Source organism: Miscanthus floridulus, chromosome 9 (genome assembly GCF_019320115.1).
Source record: "Miscanthus floridulus cultivar M001 chromosome 9, ASM1932011v1, whole genome shotgun sequence".
In the NCBI taxonomy this organism is placed as follows: domain Eukaryota; kingdom Viridiplantae; phylum Streptophyta; class Magnoliopsida; order Poales; family Poaceae; genus Miscanthus; species Miscanthus floridulus.
This window is the reverse complement of record NC_089588.1, coordinates 20,299,751-20,320,469: the sequence shown is the minus strand read 5'-3', so window position 1 is coordinate 20,320,469 and position 20,719 is coordinate 20,299,751. Positions and strand designations below refer to the sequence as shown.

Here is a 20,719-nt window from a genome sequence, read left to right as displayed (position 1 = left end):
GAGATGGTCCCCCTGGGAAAATGTATAGCAGAGGCCCGACCCACAAACTGGCACAGGGGGGCCAACTCAGACGGGACCAACAAAATGCCCATGATACATCCATCAGGCAATCAACCACTTGATTTCCTTGCTTTCCAAGAAGCCACTGCCTCCTCAAGGTTATGAACAAGCATGGTCTTCAAGAAAAGGCTAGTGGTGAGCCTGATAACTGGCCTTTTAAATGCAATGTTTGTCAATTTTAAAATTCTTGCTAATGGTTCTTGAGCCAGCTTTTCTGCATAAACCCAGTACTTTCCTTGAGAACCAGGTGTCGCACGGACGGATAGTAAACCAATGGACTCTGTAAGGACATGGCATATGATCCAACGCACTATGGTGCAGAAATCACCCATAGCTATTAATAAGTTGTTAAATGACAACAAATGAAAAATAAATAAACAGAGTGGATTGTGTTTCCTCACATCATCCGAGGGCCCTGTTCGCTTGAACTTATCAGCCGTACCGTTTCAGCGAAATAACAGTGTTTTTCTCTCACAATAAATCAGCATCAGCATCGGCCGTTTTTTCAGCCAGTCGAACAGGGCCTCGAATCTTTCTGTACTACAATGTGTGGGAACAGATGTTTGAGTCAATGATAATGAATGCCTCAAGAGTCAAGACCTTCAAAGGAGACTAATCAGTGATCATAACAGAAACAACATACTAGTAGGGAAATCACAGTAATGTTTATTTATGAGCAATGAAAGTACAGAAATATTTTTAAAGAAGGAAAAGACATAGTATGAATAGCACAATTCATTTTCAAAAAATTAAAAAAAAAAAGCAAAAATGAAAAAACATGTGCTTCCAAAATGGAAACAATTGCGTGTCATTAGATAATTAAAAGTGGAGCAAAAGTGTTTGTTATTTATCATTTCTAGAATATTCTTGCTCATTGCCATGCTGGTGCTAGGGCAGACAGTAAACAATTACTGCTGCAAAACTAAAGTTGCAATGAAATAAATGTCAAGATCTTAAGAGCCTCAGGGACACTTGGATACCAATTCCTCAAGCCAGAACAATTAATTAAATAATCAAGCAAAAAGCAATATGGATATAAATTATAAAACCTAGATGGGTATGTTCAACGCCAATACTTTTCCAATAAAAATGAAGTTAACTGCAACACAGAATTTAACTAACTACTAAAGATAAGAAATTGTGAAGGGCATAAAAGGAAGAGCACCTGAGCAAAGGAGAACCTAACGAAATTTCCAGAGCTCGTCGTGTACTGCAGTACAGTAACAGTATCCAGCGAGTGCAGTGCTTGGGCAAACGAAAGCAAAGCGGAAAAGAGATCCAACTTCCACATGAACTTCTACAATAGCAAAATTTGCATAGCTAAGAACATACATACAGCGTTACGATAATAACAGAACTGATGTACAAGATGGAGATCCGTTCAGAACTTCAGATGAGTAAGGCCCCGGCCCCCACACACCTGCGCTTCCATCTGCTACGCACAGTTCAAGATGATAGTGCTGATATTACGCTAGATGGGGTCGGTAGCACGACATTATTGACCTGGATGAGGAACCTGTCAATGTAAGCCCTGACATAGATCTTTGGAGAAGCAGTGTCACTACTCACGTGACAATAATTTGGCACATGATGACAGGCAGTACCACGGGAAGGTGATTGCTCCTCGTTCAGTCCTTCTCAATCAGCAGGAGTCCCCACATGACCACCATCCATCCTTAAAACGTAGAAAACCTATTGAGTTCTGACGACGACGACGACGATGACTAGGTGTCCAGTAACCTGGGCTGCCATCTTCGGGAAGGAATGTGTGGATGGAGTCTCTGCAGGTTATGAGGATCCTGTATGTATATCAGAACTTAGAAGACAAGCAGACTAAACCAAAAGTAAGATGCCAATTCTGAAATGTGGTGTTAAAGTGGCTATTCATTTAGGCAGTGGCAAATCACATCTGCAGTTAATCTTGTGAGCAAGTTTCTTGCATCAAAATGAGGGGGTGTTTGGTTTCTGCAGGGCGCCTAAAATTCCTGTGACATCGAATATTTGGACATATGCATGGAGTATTAAATATAGACTAATTACAAAACTAATTACATAACTTACGACTAATTTACGAGACGAATCTTTTAAGCCTAATTAGTCCATGATTTGACAACATAGTGCTACAGTAACATATGCTGATGACATATTAATTGCCTTAAAAAAGTCATCTCGTAAATTAGCCTCCATCTATGTAATTTATTTTGTAATTAATCTATATTTAATGCTCTTTATTAGTATCTAAATATCCTATGTGACATAAATTTTAGGAGCGACTAAAGAACCAAACACCGAGTTTTCCTCAGCTTGTTATTAATCATCCATCAATGAGTCGGGCCCATCCTAGAAACATCTACTTGACAACTTGCGAAACACCTGTGCACCAACTGAAACAGCCACCACCCACAACATATCCATCTCACACCCAACTGGTGCACGAGAGCCAATACAGAGCAGCCAGCAAGCAGGATGAGCTCATCGCAAGGCGTTCCCGTGGCGCGCATGGGGCAGCACGACACAGGTCCCCCGTGAAGAACCCTCCGTCGAAATTCGAAAACGCTCATGTTTCCTCGAAATCACAGGGATTTCAACTTTTCAAGTGATGCAGAAATTGCGGCAGCACAAACGGGACGCGACAACACACTGGACGGCACCTGCAATCTAGCGCGCGTGGGGAGGGGAATGACTAGTACCTCTCCCGGGTCCCGGCGGGAGCATTCCGTCGAACACGAGCAACCCGCGCAGTGCGGTGTGGCGGCGCGACGAGGATGCGAGGGGCGGCGATCCGCCGCGCGGCCGGCCAGTGTGTGCGGGAGACAGCGAGTGGATGGAAATGACGGGCCGGGCTAGCTTGGGCCTTGGGGTGCTAGCGTTAGGCGTTTGGAGTCTGGTCCTGGAAGCCCAACAAAGGTATGGCCGGCCCAGCTTATCATCATGGGGGAAAGGTTGGAAAATGCCCATCTCTCCTGGGAAAATCAGAGGCCCGGTAGTTATATAAGCCTTTTATTAGGCGCCACTTAGTTGTTGGATTTTGGGACATGAACTGCTACATCGGCCCAAGCGATCTCAATCAATTTCGCACAAGCAGAATAGCTGACTTCCTCTCCAAAAAAAAAAAAAAAACAGCTCTCCAGGAGCGTCAATCGTGAGTGGTTGTTTTCTTGTAACAGAAAACTAAATGATATCGCAAATGTTGCTGCATGGGTTGTATAGCATTATTACATAAGGAGAATTCATAGAGCGAGAAATATTCCTCTCTATTCCAAATTACTCCCTCCGGATTCCTAAAAGATATCGTTTTGTACAGCAACACGATCTAAAAAAATAACTTTGACCGTTACTTTTTGCTATAAAATATAGTCAATATATATTTCTATGAAACTACATTTCGAGATGAATCTACTTACATCACTTTCATATTTTTAAACTCAACCCAAAAGAATTTATTTATAGTTAAAGTTTAAAAATGTTTGCCTTAAGACAACCTCAAAACGACATCCTTTATGAAACCAGAGGGAGTATAAGTTACTCTGACTTCCTATCAAAAAAAAAAAGTTACTCTGAGATTTTAAGGAACATAGTCTTGGTTATGCATTACACATACACTTAGATGCAAAACTTTTGCTACGTATCTAGAAAAGTCAAAACAACTTATAATTTAAAACAAAGAGAGTAATAAAATCATACAAATATTTTATATCTAAATATATATGTGACTCCCACCATCTTATGCTTCTTGAGTGACTAAACACACTTGTACCTGTACCCCTTATATTGGGTATGAAACATAGTAACATACTCCTCCGACGTTAACATAGGAAAGGTCTTGGTCTAGAGTCTTCAGACGCTGCTGAATATGTCGTAGGTGCCATTGCAGAGCCTGCATCAGTAATCAAAGCAAACAGCCTCACCTCCTTATCTCTTTTTCTTCCATGTCCTTCCCAGATTTGTCTCATGGGCTAGATTCCACCACGTATCACACTGTCGTTGTGGCCTGCTCCCAATGACTCATGCAGCTTGGTGCCATCATTCTACTATGTCGTAACGTGCTCCTCCTCAGTCCAGACCCCCATGACCCTACGACACATCAAAGCAGCCGCGTGTGGCTTGCAGCTTGTCAAGCCCGACGACGCCACTTCATGTGTGCCCACCGACATTACTACACAAAATCTTTTGCGACACTACTAATGTCTGGGATTAACCGAGACGGTCATAGTCAACCGCCTCGCAAAATCGATTTACCGAGACGCTAAAATATAATAACCGAGGCGAACCTTATAAGAGGCCTGACTGGGAAAATCAGGCTATTTACGGAGGCAGACCTCCCGCCTCCGCTAATAGGCCGCGGCCCAAAGAAATTGCGGCCCATTCCACGCTATCGGCTTCATATATAAACAGGGCACTAGGGTTTTGTCTCCAAAGGCACTCACACGCCCATCCCTCTCCTTCCGTCACAGCACGCACTCAAGGAGCGGCGCCCCTTCTCTCCCCAACTTCTCACTCTCCCCTGGCGGCGGTGGCGTGGGCAATCTCTCGGTGGTGGCGGTGTGGATCTCCTGCGGTGGTGGCGTGAGCTCGGTGGGCGAGCTCTCTCCGACAGCGGCGTGGATCTCTCCTGCAATGCGCGAGCTCCCTCCAGCGCCGATGAGCTCGGTGGAGGGCAGCCGCGACGAGCGGCGGCGCGCACGCGCGAATCTGGTGGCCGTGGATGGGCTGGCGGGCTTATCTAGGTTTTTCTTCTTTTTTGTTTTTCCTGGTTGATTTACCGAGGCGGGCATTTGGACCACCTCAGTTAACATTGATTAATGGTGACCTTTCTGCCAAGGCGGACGGTTTGCCCGCTTCGGTAAACTGAATTTGCTCGCCTCGGTAAAGTTTCGTGTAGTAGTGCGATTGGGTGGACCTAGTACACATGAGCGGGGGCTCGTGCCCCACTCTAATTCTTGATTTCCAAATAAAATATACCCTCTTTCGTGTAGTTGCGAGGTCCATAAATAACAAGTCGTCATTCAAATTTTGTGCTAGTTCCTCCCCTAAAAACAAACTGAATGGATTAAGCTTCTTTGGAATGAAGCTTAACTGCTGCTATTCACGTGGGCGAAATCTTTACCTGATGGAGACTCATTCCCTTGGCAGCCTGTGATGCCTCGCTTTTCGGTACAGGGGCGAAAATGACCGAACAGATAAAAACTGAAAGGTAGCCTTTGTCTTTTTGTTTCTATTCTAGTATTCCAGCATGTTTAGGTTTTTATTTATACATTAATTGATATGCCAATCTATCTGGTTGGTACTAAATCAGAAGGCAATAAACGGCTAACGAAGATTCTGGATACTGGTCTTCCCGAATGAAAGGAGGTGCTGCCCGACACCAACGGTGACAAGAAGCTTGCAAGGGAGCTCTTTCACGAACTCAACCGCGCTGCCATCGGCATCCCCGGAGACACGGAGCTTTGGTTGATTTGGTCTCCGGCGAGGAAGCCGACGAAGGCGTGGCTGAGATCCCTGCTGATGGCACTGCCAATGGCACCACCGGCAGTGAGGAAGACACGGAGGGCGGGCGCATCGGAGGTGAAAGTCCCCATACGAGCTCGTCTCCAAGCGTGTAAGCAATTTGGTGACAATGACATTTCGTTGTGATTGCGGCTCGACTATTCACCTTGTCGACAACAATCACCTAGCTTCTTTTTGTTTGTAGCTCATCCATTAGTCTCCAAGTACTATCGAGCTGAAATTTCATTCTTGTAAATGCATGTTCTAGTACATCATGTCTTTTGCAAGGACATTGGGTCAATTCTAGCGTTTCTAGGGCTTTTGCGGATTATGGATGATTCAAAAATCTCTCGAAAACTACTCCTGAAATATCTCGAACTGATCCGCTCGGGCTTTTTTTTCTTTTACCTCCCTTTATAAGGAACTTGTGATTCTTTTACCATCCTTTTTTTCCCATTTAGCCATGAGTCCACACTTATTTTTAGTGGCACCTTCTTTCTATGACCCGCTACGCTAGTGGGGAAAAAATCCTGACTTTGAAAAGAAACAGTTTATGTACTGAATCCCTCTTAATGAAAAACGGGTAAATGGTAAAAAAAAAAAAAGGACTCGCGAATCGGCGAAGAAGCCGAGGCCTCAATCCTCGTCCACCCACCTGCAGATGCGAGCAACGCAATGACGTACCTACGGCACTCCGCACTATCCGAATCAGTGCGCCGGGCGTTTCGCCGATCCAGCCATATTCCCGATTCCGCACGAGCCTGCTGCCCCGCTCGCGAAAAGCAAGCGAATGGGAACATTGGCGGGCGGAAAGACGGAGGGACGATCGAGCGACGAGGTGGGGCACCTCGTCGATCTACGCCCGGATTTCGATCTCGACTTGCGCCCGGATTGGACTACGACGCGATCGAGACGCAGCCGCGTGCGTGTGATGTTGACATGCATGCATGCGCTTCGGTGCTTGCTTCAGGTCAATATTTTTTCTTGCCCTCGGCGTGTGGGAAATCTTGTGGTCGTGTGCTTCATGGTTTCTTCACCTTTTTTTTAATCTATAAACTATGTTCACCAACTTCTTGGCAAGGACGACTTGATCTAGTGATATTAAGGTTGAGGTGGTGGATTTTTTATGGGAGAGGTGGTGTCCTTAAAGAGAGAGTCGTTGATGGTGCAGGTAGGCCTGGGCATTCGGTATTACCGAACCGATCTTCAGATCACACAGAAATTCGGTTCCTCGGAAAATAGGTACCGATCGGTTCATTCCAAAAATCGGTACCGAGAAAATTCGGCTTCAGTATGTTTAGTTTGGTTTTGGTATTTACCGAAAAATACCAAGCTTATCACAGAGATATGTAATAACAGGTTCAAAAGCTAATTTCATAGAGGACAATAGTACAATCAATAATACAACAACACTCAAACTCAACACATTTCACATAGTTCGGTAAATTCAGTTCCTGGGAATTAGGAACCTAATAGGGTATCAAAAAATTCGGTTTCGGTATTTTCGGTTCAGTTCTTGGTATTTTCGGTTCAGTTCTCGGTATTTTTTTGCCCAGGCCTACTTGCAGGGTCAAAGTGGGGGCGGCCGGGCGGGGATAGTGAGAGATGGTGAGAGGAGGCGAGAAGAGGTCGCCGGAAGTGGGCTAGGGGATCAGTTGAGCATCAGACCAGTACTCACGCATCTCTACTCCGCCAAAGCAAGATCACGGTTCTAGGATTCAAAAGTGAAAATTTCTGAGCCTACCCAAACAGACAAAATTTAGACCAAACCGGGTTCAGCTATTTAACCAGTCAAAAAGTCATGTTTTGATAAAAATTTGGCACAAATTTGACTCAAATTCATAGTTGCCTCTGGTTACACAAATGGCACTGCTATGATTTAATCACATCACCACATATAACCATATTGTTCAGTGCTAAACTGCACATCACAGGTAAATACGAGGGACAAAAAGAGAATATATATGAGAGGGAAGGGAACTGAAGACATCTGCAGCTTCACCGTTTCATCTCGTGAAACCTCCGTGAATAGGAGATTAAACAAGAAGGTGGAGGGAAAGAGGAGGCCAAAGTTAGATGAATTTCAAAGGAACTTTGGTCCATTTGGTGCGAATCCCAGAACCTTGAGCGACACAACGCCAAGACTAGGCGGCAGTGAGGGAGAAGGTTTGATGACAAATCAAAGCGATATTCGGAGGTAAAGGAGGAGAACTAGGGACACGTTGCCCGTGAACCTGTGAATAGTTTTAATTTTTTGAATAACCCATCAAAATTTAAGTCTATTTATGAGTTCATAAGCAACCTACCTGCTTTGCATAGAAGAAGGAAAAGCCGTGGGTTGCGTTGGATCTCTGTTATGAATCAAAAGCAGGGGCACCGCACACACTGAGCCCAATGCAAGATCACACTCCGTCCGTTTACAGTTATGGTTAGACAATATGACATGCCGAATCTAGAAAATCTTGCAACACATTACACATGCATGCCAACCGGTTTCCTCGAATCTGCGGCAACGCGACCCTCACTCTCCTACGGTCCTCTCGTTCTGATCCATATCCCCTTTTTGCTTCGGCAAGTTTCGTTGTCGATGCCATGCATCTTTCCGGTCCCATGAGCAGAAGAAAAAAAGATGGACACTTGACAGCAATAGCTAGCGTAGGTGATGCATGATGGAATGCATGCCAAGGGTGATTTCATCCATTGGCCTTGCGGCATGGCCCGATGTCAAAGACCCTGGGCTACTGAATATTTTTTCTACTGCTACCTGATTCTACTATAATGAAAAGGCAGAGCAACTGCCTCACAATTGCTAAGAAAAAAAAGAAACCGTCCGCTGCTCATCACCATTCTGTCAATCACCATTCACTTGTTGCTTGATGCCAGGATCGGTAAGCCTCTACCAACTGATTAGGGCCCTGTTCCGTTAGTCTGGATTGCCCCAGGAGTTGTTCCAGATGATGAAAGCTTATATAAGTTAGAGAAACAATCCGGCTATGAATTGTTCCAGGAGACAAATCTGTGATAACCGAACGAGCCCTAAAGCGTCAGGCCCAGTCGATCGGCAAGTGGAACGAACGATCGGTCGGAAATGATCCGAACGAAACAGGCACAACAGAATCGCTGATAGAGCGAGCGCCGTGGTTGACTTGCTGCCTGTCACTCCCCCGGCGGCGGCGGCGGCGGCGGCGGCCCGCACGTCAATTCGCGGTGAGGTGACGGAGATGGTGGTCAGGGTCAGGATCAGGACTCGGGAAGGTGGAACACCCAGCCACCCATCTTGTGTTTCGAGGAAGGAAGAGGAAGAGGTGGCTTGGCAAGATCATGCATAGCGCACCTGGGAATCCTCAGCTCGAGTGCTGCTGCCTGCTGGTCTCCGCGTCACCATGACACTGATCTGAGATCTCATTCTACATCTTTTTCTGTTGTGTCTGTGTCTGTATCTGGTCTGGGTGAACCCTGCGTTGCCACCTCTCACCTGCATGATCCATCCAGATCGGCTCCTCCGGCTCCGAGCGAGATGGACGGCTTTCTCCTACCGTTCCCGACGCACGAAAAGCAACCTGCTTTATTTACTCAACTGGCCCTCAGCTCCACTACAAATCTCCACAAGATTAGCATGACACAACACGACTGGATATGGCGATCGTCGTCGTGCAATAACCTTAATGCTCATCTCCATCACCACGACACAACGGGGAGAATGAAAAGGTGCACAGATCCTAATGCTCGTCTCCAGCGGCCACTCGTGCAGCGAAACGTTGGCCGCCGGAAGGAAGGTGAGGCCGGCGGCCGGACAAGGTCACGGCCACCACCAGCAAGCTCGACGATGCTGCGTCTGCTTCTGCGTGCTGGCTCCCCGGCTCCGCCGCGCCGAATGGACGTCCCTGTCCGCGCGCGCGCGTGGCCGCCGCCGTGCGCCCCGGGGTGGGCAGCGACGTCTGCGCGCGCCAGCCGCCGGCACCACGCACCCGCCGTACGTGATCTTGATTTCCCCGCACGCACGCAGCATGGTGGTGGCCGGCTTTTCGCTTGTCCGGGGCATCTTGACCGCGACGTAATTCAGGTCAAGATTGGATTCCGTCCCCGGCAGTGGGCAGTGGACATCTATCTTCCGTGCGTGCAGTGCGGTGCTTGGTCAGGTCAGGTCGTCACTCGTCACAGGTCAGCGGGGACGAGAATGCAACGCCTTGTGAGTTGAGACTTCATCCGTCCCCACAAGTCCACGTATATTGATTAATTGCAACCGAGGTTAGTTTTACACTTTTGCTCCAGTTGAAAAACTCTCCCCTATATCCGGATTGACGCTATAGATTTTGTAACAGCTGGGTGAAATATTTCTTCGTCCTTACCCACACTCGAATTTTAAGTTACAAAATTTTACCTACAGATCACATCAAAATAATCACCGTAACTCTAGTACGCGTGTGTCGATTGTAAATCTGACATAAGATTTTCAGCTACATCTTTTCTTTTCTTTTGTTTTTTTGACAAACCAATAGGCGAGCTTTATTGATTGAGAATAGTTACATCGTTCGATAAGAAATCAAGAATAAACTAGGGGGTTGTCTTCCCAGATACAATTTTCCTTAGTAAGCATTGCTCGTCTAGCTAATTCCATGTGCCACCTGGTTTGGTTCTCTGCTTGTATGCTCAATGGAGATTTTCAGCTGAATCTTAGTTCCCTTTCGTTGATATTATTTATTAGGTACTTGGGTCTAAATCCAGCTTAATAAGGTTTATCTACTAGGTACCTAGGTGAAAATCTTCTCTCCCGCACCAATTTTTTTCTTTCCCTTTTTTTTCCTCCTAAAATAGTATGCATGAAAGGAATAAAACTAAGACTTGGGTGAAAATCTTTTCTCCTACACAATTTTACTTAATATCAACTTACGATAAATTTATACTAAATTTGTATTACGGGATTGTCAATAAACCTACATACCTATACCTACCCAATATTAAAGAGGGAGAGTTTCTTTTTCCGCCCCTTCTAGAAACTCACCTTGAGGCTCAAGTCGATCCTCCACATGTCAATAAACCTAATCCAAATCTGATTGACAACCCCACCCTACCCTTACACCCTATATGTTCCGTACGTGGTCCGACTCATGATTCGTGCTCATACGAGTTAGAACAACTCGCAGTCAACAGTAGCATGAAGTATGATTCCAAGAAGTATCGGATTTCGTTGCAATGCACGGACATATTCGCTAATAAAAGACACATGACACAATATGCTTTCAACGCCACCTATAAAAATTGTGGTGGTGGTGGTGCAGGGTAAAATAGGAGAAGGAGAGGGTTTGGTGACGGATGTGGTGTGGTTCGGAGGTCAACTAGAAGGGAATGGAAACCGATGCTAGTCCATTTTTTTTTTCTGCCAGGAAGGTGAAATCAACAGAAGCGGCAGATATAGTCCATTTTTTTTCTGCCAGGAAGGTGAAGAGCCCAATGCGGCCACGCGTTTATCCCTGATGTTGGCGGGGCGGCCGCGGCTTTCATCTGATAATGGCGACGCGTAGCGGCGTAGATCCAAGGGCCCAAGGCTCAGCTGATATTACTACCTCAATCCAAAACGTACGTGCATGTTGTTGAGCTGGGCGTCGGATCGATCCATGGTTTGGTTGCATTGTTTGCCCGACGACGTCAAAGAGTGCTACCTGTTTGCACTGTAATGAGAAAAGGCACAACATCTGCCACAAGAGGAAAGGAAAGGAAAGCAACTAACTGCCATCTGCTCACCCGTCAGCACTCAACCATTGAAGCCGATCTCAGAGATGGCTGAATTTCCGGACAATAATTTTAGACAACTAACAATTATAATTACGTAGATTTTGTTTAACACAGCTCCTCTAGTAGCTTAAAGAGTTGTTTGGAGCTGTTTTTTACCATAGGATTCGGTAAAACGAAACAGTTCCTTGAGCGAAACTCTTAAAAACCCGCTCTTAGTCTTACAGGGATGAGTGCTAGATGTACTTGAAAATACACCACTTCCAGCTCTGTCTCCTAGATTTGTTATGACAAATTGTTTTATCATTTTTTTTTCAACACAGCTTTATTAACTCCACCAGTTGAGTTAAGCTGCTCATAGAGCTGAAACGAAAGAAAAAAAAACATTCAACCTGTAAAATCAACTTGTACTGTACCAACTAGAGCCTTAAAGAGATATTACTCTGTAGGCAAGTAATACCAAATTTATATACCGCGTAAATAACATTAAAAAAACAGCTAGTCAGCTGACAAATTAGAAAGCGTCCGGTCGGGCCGTGGGCAAGTGGAACGAACGACCGACCGGAAAATGATCTGAACAAAGCAAGTAGAACATAATTACAGATTGAGTGAGCGCCGTGGTTGACTTGTTGCTAGCTGCCCGTGTCACTCTCCCAGACTGCACGCAGGGTGTGGAAGATGGAGCCTAGGTCAGGACGTGGAAGGCGATGGAGTTCTCTCTTCTCCAGTCTCCACCCAGCCGCCCCGCCCATCTTGGGCCTCGGTGGATGCGCGTAAAAGGTGCGGAGGCCGGACAAGGGCCCTCCGCCACCACGGCACCACCAGCCAGCTCGACGACACTGCGTCTTCGTGCGTGCTCTCTGTCCGGCGGCTCCGCCGAATGGACGTCCCTGCTGTTCGCACGGCGCCGCCGGGCGCGTGCGCGGCTGCTCGCCCCGGCGTGGCGCGCGGGCAGCGACGTCTGCGCGCGTGGCCAGCACCCATGCGCGCGCCGGCCGCCGGCATATGGGAGGGCGGCTTCGTTTGGGATGGGAATCAGGCGGATCACGACGTGATGGTGATCGCGCGCGGCGGGCCGTCCGTACGTGATCTTGATTTTCCCGCACGCATGCAGACGCAGCATGGTGGCTTTTCGCTTGTCCGGGGCATCTTGACGGCGACGTAATTTTCAGGTCAAGATTATATATCCCGTCCTCGGCAGGCGGCAGGCGGCAGTGGACATCTTCCGCGCGTGCGGTGCAGTGCCAGTGCTAGGTTTCAGGTCAGGTAGTCACAGGTAAGCGACGAGGAGAATGCAACGCGCCGTGCGAGACTTCGTCACCTCCATGGACTGATTAATTGCAACCGACCCTAGTTTTTCACACCCCCGTTGAAAATCTTACCTCATCTCAATTTTGTGACACCATCTCCAAAACAGGCCCCCTACTTTTATAATTGGGTAGCCACACATTTTAATACTACTTATTAATTTTTTATTATTTTCTCCAGCAAAAAAACAGGCCTCCCAAATCCATCCGGATAGAGAATGACATGTGAGACCCACCTGTCATCATCTTCCTTCCCCATCGCCATTGAGAAACTCAGCCATCTTGAGTGCTCGCGCGGGAGGGTCATCGCTAGGGCATCCACCGATGGGGAAGGGGCAGAGGAACTCGGTGGGGCGCTCCACGCAGCCTCGCCATGGCCTTCGACGGATGGGAGGAGTAGGGTCTGAGGGATGCGACGGCGGGGAGGAGGCGCGACGATGCTGGCAGGGAGGAGGCACGATGGCCTGACGGGGTAGAGATGCATGCTCAAGGAGGCGTTGGGCATTGGCGGGGAGGAAGAGGCCAGCGGCGGCCAGCGAGGAGGTCGACAGTTGGCGTCAGGACGAGCGCGCGAAGAAACATCTGGTAGCGGGGAGGAAACTACCAAAGAAAGTTTTAGGTAGCCACTTGTTGGCCCAGTAGGAACGGTTAGTGGGAGGGGAAGAGTAGAGGGGCAACAAATTTGGGTGGCCTAATACATAGCCTGTTGGAGTGACTTTTTTTTTCACTACCCATAAATAGTATAAGTAGTCTGCTAGAGATGCTCTGAGGATGCTATAAGAAAAAACAATCCTAGTTTTGCAATGTCATGTCTTGTTGAAAAAAATATATTATACTAAAAGGAATAAGCTAAGATTTGAGTGAAAAATCTTCACTACCACACTACAATTTTAAGTAATGCCCGTTCGGAAAAAAGAAGAAGTTAATGTTAACTTGTGCTAGATTTAGACTGGACTTGTATTAGAGTTGTGGTGTTTACTTTGGGTGCAATTTCTAAGTAGAATTGGTACGGTGCAACTAAAGATTCAGGCGAAAATTTCCTCTCCAACAACCCAATTTTACCTGCTGTTAAGTTATGTCGAATTTACCTTATACTTGTGCTAGAGTTATGGTTATTATTAGTGTAATTTATGGGTAGTTGTCTAACTAAAAACTCAGGGATAGGGACATAATATTTCACATAATTCTTACAACACATTTAGGCCCCGTTGGCTTCTCGGCTTCTGAAGCCGTTTGAAGGCGTGCCAAACGAGGTAAAATCAAATTGCTCCACCTAAAAAGTCTCTTAAATCGTGCTCTCATAAAAAAATATATGGAGGGTGGAGCTAAAAATAATGGCTTCACTTAGCTCTGGTCTATGAGCATGTTTTAAAAAGCTCTACGTATGGAGCTGTTTTAAGTTGAAGGCAAAAATAATGGCTCTACTAGTAAAGTGAAGCTGTGACAAATGGGATCTTAATATTAGTTTGGAACTCTTGCTTAGAAAATCCAGGTGTGGAGCAGACATTTTTCGCCGAGTCATGATATTGCAAAACTGAATTATTTGTTTATATCGTGAAAACATTTCTATGGTAAATCTACGGACACCAACTGTGTGTTGTCTATCGGATAAGCAGAATTGCACGATTTTTGTTTTTAGTCCATCCCGTAATAATAGAAAAGGAATCAGATCGTTCGATGCTCTTTTTTTTTTGGGGAGCGCCGGCACCCGCACGTTCGATGGATATGGTTCCATGGACGCACTCCCCCAGCACGCGCTCCTTCCCAGTACGCACACCCTCAGCACGCCCCAACCCCCATCCGCACGCCTCCAGATCGCCCCGCAGTCCGTCGCGTCCGCCCCACGCCCGCAACGAGCATGCTGCATACCCAACGCGCCCCATGGCCACAGCACCCTGCGTCCGCCGGCCCGAGCACCTTCGTCCGCTAGGCCCCCGGCGAACCACGCGCCCCCGCCCGCCCCGGCTCGCCCCTCCCTGCAACATTTGGCTGAAGCGGCTGAAACACCATGAACATATTATTGCAACAACACGGAAACAACTACTGCAACATTAGGCTGAAGCAACTGAAACACCATGAACATGTTATTGCAACAACATGGAACAACTGCTACAACATTAGGCTAAAGCAGCTGAAACACCATGAACATATTATTGCAACAACACGGGACAAACTGCTGCAACACTAGGTTAAAGGAGCTGAAACATTTGGAACATATTATTGTAACATTGGTGTCAAGCATATGAAACAACACTAATAAAAAACACTTGCAACAACATGGAACAACTACTGCAACATGAGATTGAAGCAACTGAAACATTTTGAAAGTATTATTGCAACATTTGTGCGAAGCATATGAAAACATCCAGATCAGAACGATTGCAACATCGTCTAGAAACAAGTGAAACATTTTAAAACAGTGCTTTCAACAAACCTTTGAAACAAATGCAACATGGGCAAAACATCCCTAGATCTACTTGTGCAACATCCTTATGATTCAACTGCAACATACCTCTAAAGTGTCTGAAACAACTAAAAGATACAATTGCAACATATAGGAGGGAGAGAGGGCCTACACGGGGAACGCCATGGCCACCAGATCTGAGGCCAGCCAGGAGCTCCCTGTGGGGGAGGACGCCGGTGTCGAGGAGGGGCGGCACCGGGGTGGGGAAGAGGGAGCCGAGGTGGGGGAGGAGGACGAGGGGGGTCGGGGAAGGAGACGTCGGTGTGGGGAAAGGAGACGCCGTGGTGGGGAAGGACGCCGGTGTTGAGGAGGGAGCCGGTGTTGGGGAGGAGGACGCCGGCGTCGGGGAAGGAGACATCGGTGTGGGGGAAGGAGCCGCCGTGGTGGGGGAGGACACCGGAGTGGGAGAGGACGCCGCCGCCGCCGGCTAAGGAGGGAGCGAGGTGTGTGGAGGATGGGAGGAAGGCAGGGAGGAGTGCCACCGCTGGCTCGCGGCGCTCCTGGAACTATGGTGGAGGAGAGGGAGAAGAGAGGAGCAGCGGCAGCGAACGTGTGGAGGAGCAATACATGGGAAATGACTGCAGTGCCAGCGGAGAAGGCCGTGAGGGATGAGTGAAGGAGGACGTGCGGCGCCGTATCCGATCCTTATCTGATGCGCGTTTGGAAACCGTCAATCGTCAGAGTCGTAGCATTACCTTTTTTTCAGCACTGCAACCGTCGATCGTCAGAGTCGTAGCATTACCTTTTTTTTCAGCACTGCAACTCTTCTTTTGCTTTTTTCAACTCTTCTTTTGCTTTTTTCAACAGTGTTTTTCTGCCTTGCAGCCGCTGCAGCTGTGAATGAGCCGCTTGTCATTTCTCTCTCTATTTCCTTCAAGTTGTTTTTCTTTCTCAAGGATGTCAGACATTCATCAGCACTAACTCGACAACAACTAGTCGTAAAAATCTACTTAAAAACATCTAATAGCAAACAAAGCAAAAGGTAGATCAAGGCGCCTGAGCTGTCTGCCTACGTCAACCACTCTGCTACACCTCGCACCCTTGGTCCTGCAGCTTGTTGCCGCCGCCGCCGCCTCCGTCCGCCGCGCCGCCTTCCTCGGCGTCGTAGCTGGCGTGCACGCTGTAGAGCACGTAGACCAGCACGGCTGCCGCCGAGAAGAAGCCGAACCGGGCGTACGACGGGCGGTCCAGCGAGCCGAGCAGGAAGACGTTGAGGAAGACGGACGCGGCGGGCACCCAGGGCATCCCGGGCACGCCCCACACCTCCGGCTCCCGCGCCTGCGGCACCAGCGCCTGGAACGCGGCCACCGCGGCGACGGCGGCCGCCGCGGTCCCGGACAGGAGCCCGAACTTGGCGGCGCCCCCCGGCGCGAACTGCCACAGCAGCGTGAAGGAGAGCGCGATGAGGGAGAAGGCCCCGATGAACGCCAGCGTCGGCCACGCCCTCCTCCCCTGCTGCTGGGCGGAGCCGGAGATGGGGCAGGGGTCGCCCACGTAGCGGCGGTACACGACGGCGTTGGCCACCATGTAGAAGACGAAGAGCGTGCCGATGGAGACGAGGTTCAGGAGCACGTCCAGCTCCGTGAACAGCGCCAGCGCCGCCGTCAGCAGGCCTGCACGGACATTGTCAACCCTCAGTGATTGTCAACGCAGGGCGCTTCGATTCATGTGACTCGTTGACTCGTTTCCATCTAGTCACATACGACGACGACGACGACACGGGACCCAGAAACCCGTGTCCTGTTCGCTTCGTCACGGGAGCCGGGACGGGAGACCCGCGGCGCGGCTCGCCTCGCCGCTGTCGGCTGTCGCCTCTGCTCACGAGAAGCCCGAGGCGCTGACTGACAGGGCAGAGGCAGGGAAGGAACGAGGCGTGTGCTACGCACCGAGGAAGGCGGAGGCGTTGACGGGGGTGGCGGTGCGGGGGTCGACCCTGGCGAGCCAGGCGGGCACGACGCCGGAGCGGCCGATGACGCACAGGTACCGGGCCTGCCCCAGCATGGCCACCATCAGCGACGTGAGGATGCCGAGGCTGGCGCCGGCGCCGATGACGTTGGACACCCACGCCATCCCCTCCCGCCCCTTGAACGCCCCCGAGAACGGCGCCTCCGGGTCGATCTGCACGACAGGAAAACAGCATCCGAAAGGTGAGAAATCAGCCACAAGTCCATGTCAGTACATGTCTCCAATATGTCCACTAGCAGGCTGTTCAGTTGGCTGGTTCGTATCGTTGCTGGTTCGTGAAGAAGTACTGCTGGCTGGTTTGTGTGAGAGAAAAATACTATTCCGGCTAAAAATTTATGATCGTTTATGACAAGCCACAGCCAAACGAACAGGCTCTAGGAAAGCAGAAAAGTGAAATTCCAAGATGCTTTTTTTTTTTTGTTCTTTCAATCCCAGAAAGTTGCAGGACGTCCTCTGCGATTGCGACTGGGACAGCAGAGCAGATTCGTCCCAGATCGCACGACCAACATCCCCAAAAGTGTGGAGGCCAGTGGCATTGTCACTGTGGCTGCCGACCTCATGTCCTCTATCACTAGGGACTTGAACAGTAGTACGTCAGGGATGACACGCAGGCAAGGTGAGCATACTGACGTACCGCGTCGTAGGGGAGGAGCATGGACATGGAGACGGCCATGAGGCAGTAGAGCGCGGTGACGAGGACGACGGAGCCGGAGACGCCGGCGGGGATGTCGCGGTCGGGCCGCTCCACCTCCTCGGCCATGGTGGACACGGCGTCGTAGCCGATGTAGCTCAGGTATACCGCGGCCGCGCCGTTGAACACGCCCGCCGAGCCGTGCGGGAAGAAGCCACCCGGGTTGTGGGCCGGGTCGGCGGGGCGGCTCAGGTTGCGCGCGTCGCCGTGCGCGAACCCCATCACGATGATGAAGAGGATGAACGCCACGTGCACCCCCGTCAGCACCAGGTTCACCACCGAGCTCTCCTTCGTGCTGCGCCCGACCATGGAAAAGGAGGAATTCATCGATCGTCAGCAGTTAGCACTCGGCAGGAAATCTGGAAATGGTTGGCAAACGCGTCTACGACGGCATTATTTGTCCAATTTTCGATTTTGATAGATGAAGATGCTTCCGGGAAAAAAAACTTTGCTTTGCATTACCACAAAAGATTTTTTTTAAGAAAGTTTGCATCATGCCAAAGGATGATGGGCAAGATTCTTTCCTTTCTGTTGACAGAATATATTAAAGCCTCTTTGGCCGGGCTCCGGCGGCTTCTCTCTCATCCTTTCCTCTCTCCGGAGCTGGAGAAGCTCGTTTTCCTGGCTCCCGCGGCTCTGGCTTCCGTTGGCACCTATCGGCTCGTGGGTGGCCGACGGAACGCTACAGTACATGAGTTGGAGCCCGCGGGAGCCCGGCCAAACGGGCTCTAAAATTTCCCAGAACAGATAGAACCGGAGATGTGAATCGGTTCCACTTGCTCTGAGCAAGATCACAACTGAACTGGTTGCAGATCAGAGCAGCGGAGCAAGCAATCAAACCAGCAAAGAAACCACCAGATGCACCTACACCACTGAGGTGATGAACAATTGGACGAAAAAAGATACACTGTTACAAACAGTCAAAAAATTGGATCGAATTGTCCATGACGGATGCTAAAATATTTGAATTGAAGTTTGGACTCCCTGCAGGAATGGACTCTGATATGGCCAACAAGTTCTGTGACAGCAAGAGCAGAACAGACAAGACTGATAACAAAGAGACAAGACAAGCAGAATGACACTTGTAGGCAGAACCTCTCTATAAGACAAAACAACGTTTTCCGTACCAATTTTTTCTTTTGAGAAAAAAAGACAAATTTAAATGAAATGACACAGCAGTCATTGACCTCTGACTACACAAGTAACGGTAGTCAACATAGTAACAGACCTGTAGCAGATGCAGACGGAGAGCAGGAGGATGACGCCGACGGCGACGAGGTCCACCTGGTTGAACCCCTCGGGCAGGCCTGGCACGGGGATCCGCCACTTGCTGGGCGCGTCCACGCCGACCGCCGTGCCGAGGTACGCCGTGAAGCTGCGCGCCACGGCGGCGTTGGAGAAGACGTACTCCATGATCAGGTTCGCCCCCGTCAGGAACGCCGCGAACTCCCCTGCATGCCAACCATGGCAAATCATGATGCACGCATATAGAGTGCAGAGAGTGGAGTGGCATCCAAAGCAAGCAGAGGGCAGTTTTCATGGTGGTTGTGGAAAACGAGTGGCATGTATGGATCCATCTACCTCTTTCTTGGAAGAAAGCCCAGGTCCCATGAGTAGGGACCAAAAGGGCGAACCTCCCGCTGAAGATTGCTGAAAGGGACCTCCGGCTAGCATTATTTGGATATGGATGTTTGTGAGTGAGTCACTCATAAAAATTGTTGAGTCGCAATCTAACTTTTTCCTCTGTTGTTCATGCTGGTGTTTCTGAAATATCAGGGGGGAGGGGGTGGAAATTGGTCTAAAGAAAGTTGGGCTTCTTTAGATTCTATAAATGTGGAGAAACGCTGAAGAGATTGAACCAAAAACAGTGTCAATAATCAAATACTCCATCCATCGCAAAATAAAGATACTTCTAGTTACGTATCTAGACAAGCGTTTGTTCAGGTGTATAGCTAGAAATGCATTTATTTTGGGACAGAGGTAGTATACTGTGTCCTAGATAGAAAATTACTCTAGTTTTTGTTTTTCAAAGAAAAGAGGCATCCAAAGAATCAACGGGGACAGCTCTAGGATACTTTAAGGTGGCTTCACTCATACACTGATGCACATGAATACTTGTATATGTAGGTGTAGTTTCTATTTGGCAACTTGGCGAGCTGAAAGCAGAGAACACGTATGCACTTGGCTCAGATAACCATCAAATATTTAATGAGAAACAAAACCATCCTTCTCAACTAACGTATGATCAGTCCAGCGTATGTCGTCAGTCTCGGTCCCCAATGCCGTAAATCGCACGAACAGGATCGAACCGAGACGAAATCGAGCGACTATAAAAAACAAAAACTCCCAGTCGATTGATCGAGAAATGCCAAAGGCCAGCCAAGGTTTTTAATTCCGGCGAGTACGACATCGCCGAAAGTCGCCATCTTTGGCTGCGCAGCGGCGGCGGTAGTGGCGTAGTGGTCACTCACCGAAGGTGACGCGGAGGTAGCTGAAGGCGCCGCCGGCGACGGGCATGTCGACGGCGAACTCGGTGTAGCAGAAGGCGGAGAGCAGCGCGCAGAGCCCCGCAATGGCGTAGGAAACCACGACCCCGGGCCCCGCGTAGAGCCGCGCGGCGCGGCCTGTGGTGACGAACACCCCGGCGCCGACCATGCCGCCGAGCCCGAGCCCCACGAGGTCCCACCACCGCAGCGCGCGCGCCATCCGCGGGCCGGAACGCGCGCGGACGCGGCTCATCTCCTCCCCGGGCGCCGTCGCGGCGCACGCGCGCCGCGCCAGGCGACGCGGCGTTTGCGCCAGCGCCCGCCCGTACGCGCGCAGACCCGAGAACGACGACGAGCCGCCGCCGTCGTCGTTGCTCTCCGCCACCAGCGCGGCCTTGTCCATGGCGGCGGGGCGCGGGGGTGATGCGGGCGTCGGTTTCTCCGGGATTCGGGGGAGCGGGAGGGACGGACGGGATCACGGGACGAGAGGAGGCGAGGAGATCGAGTGGGGAGTGGAGGACTTGAGGCC

At 49.4% G+C, this 20,719-nt stretch overlaps 1 protein-coding gene and 1 long non-coding RNA gene across 2 annotated transcripts; both read right to left on the bottom strand.

Moving 5' to 3' along the window:
* Positions 1 to 1,480: 1,480 nt before the first annotated feature.
* Positions 1,481 to 2,880, bottom strand: LOC136481512 (uncharacterized). Its single transcript, XR_010764735.1, has 3 exons — positions 2,751 to 2,880; positions 1,665 to 1,859; positions 1,481 to 1,563 (listed from the first exon to the last, which is right to left on the bottom strand). It is a non-coding gene; the product is annotated as an uncharacterized lncRNA (long non-coding RNA).
* A 12,928-nt stretch (positions 2,881 to 15,808) lies between these two features.
* LOC136481509 (cationic amino acid transporter 6, chloroplastic-like) lies at positions 15,809 to 20,681 on the bottom strand. The gene is made up of 5 exons (XM_066478849.1): positions 20,176 to 20,681; positions 18,933 to 19,155; positions 17,648 to 17,999; positions 16,935 to 17,166; positions 15,809 to 16,661 (listed from the first exon to the last, which is right to left on the bottom strand). Exons 1-5 carry the CDS (start codon positions 20,591 to 20,593, stop codon positions 16,075 to 16,077), a joined length of 1,812 nt encoding a protein of 603 aa, XP_066334946.1. The 5' UTR covers positions 20,594 to 20,681; the 3' UTR covers positions 15,809 to 16,074.
* Positions 20,682 to 20,719: the final 38 nt, after the last annotated feature.

Bases quoted from the DNA above. Each gene is read 5' to 3' on its own strand.
- LOC136481509 (XM_066478849.1), bottom strand. From the start codon at position 20,593: ATGGACAAGGCCGCGCTGGTGGCGGAGAGCAACGACGACGGCGGCGGC. The intron at 18,000-18,932 runs GTCTGTTACTAT...GGTCGGGCGCAG, and splicing joins TCCGTCTGCATCTGCTACAG to CACGAAGGAGAGCTCGGTGG. The intron at 16,662-16,934 runs GTGCGTAGCACA...ATGTCCGTGCAG, and splicing joins CAACGCCTCCGCCTTCCTCG to GCCTGCTGACGGCGGCGCTG.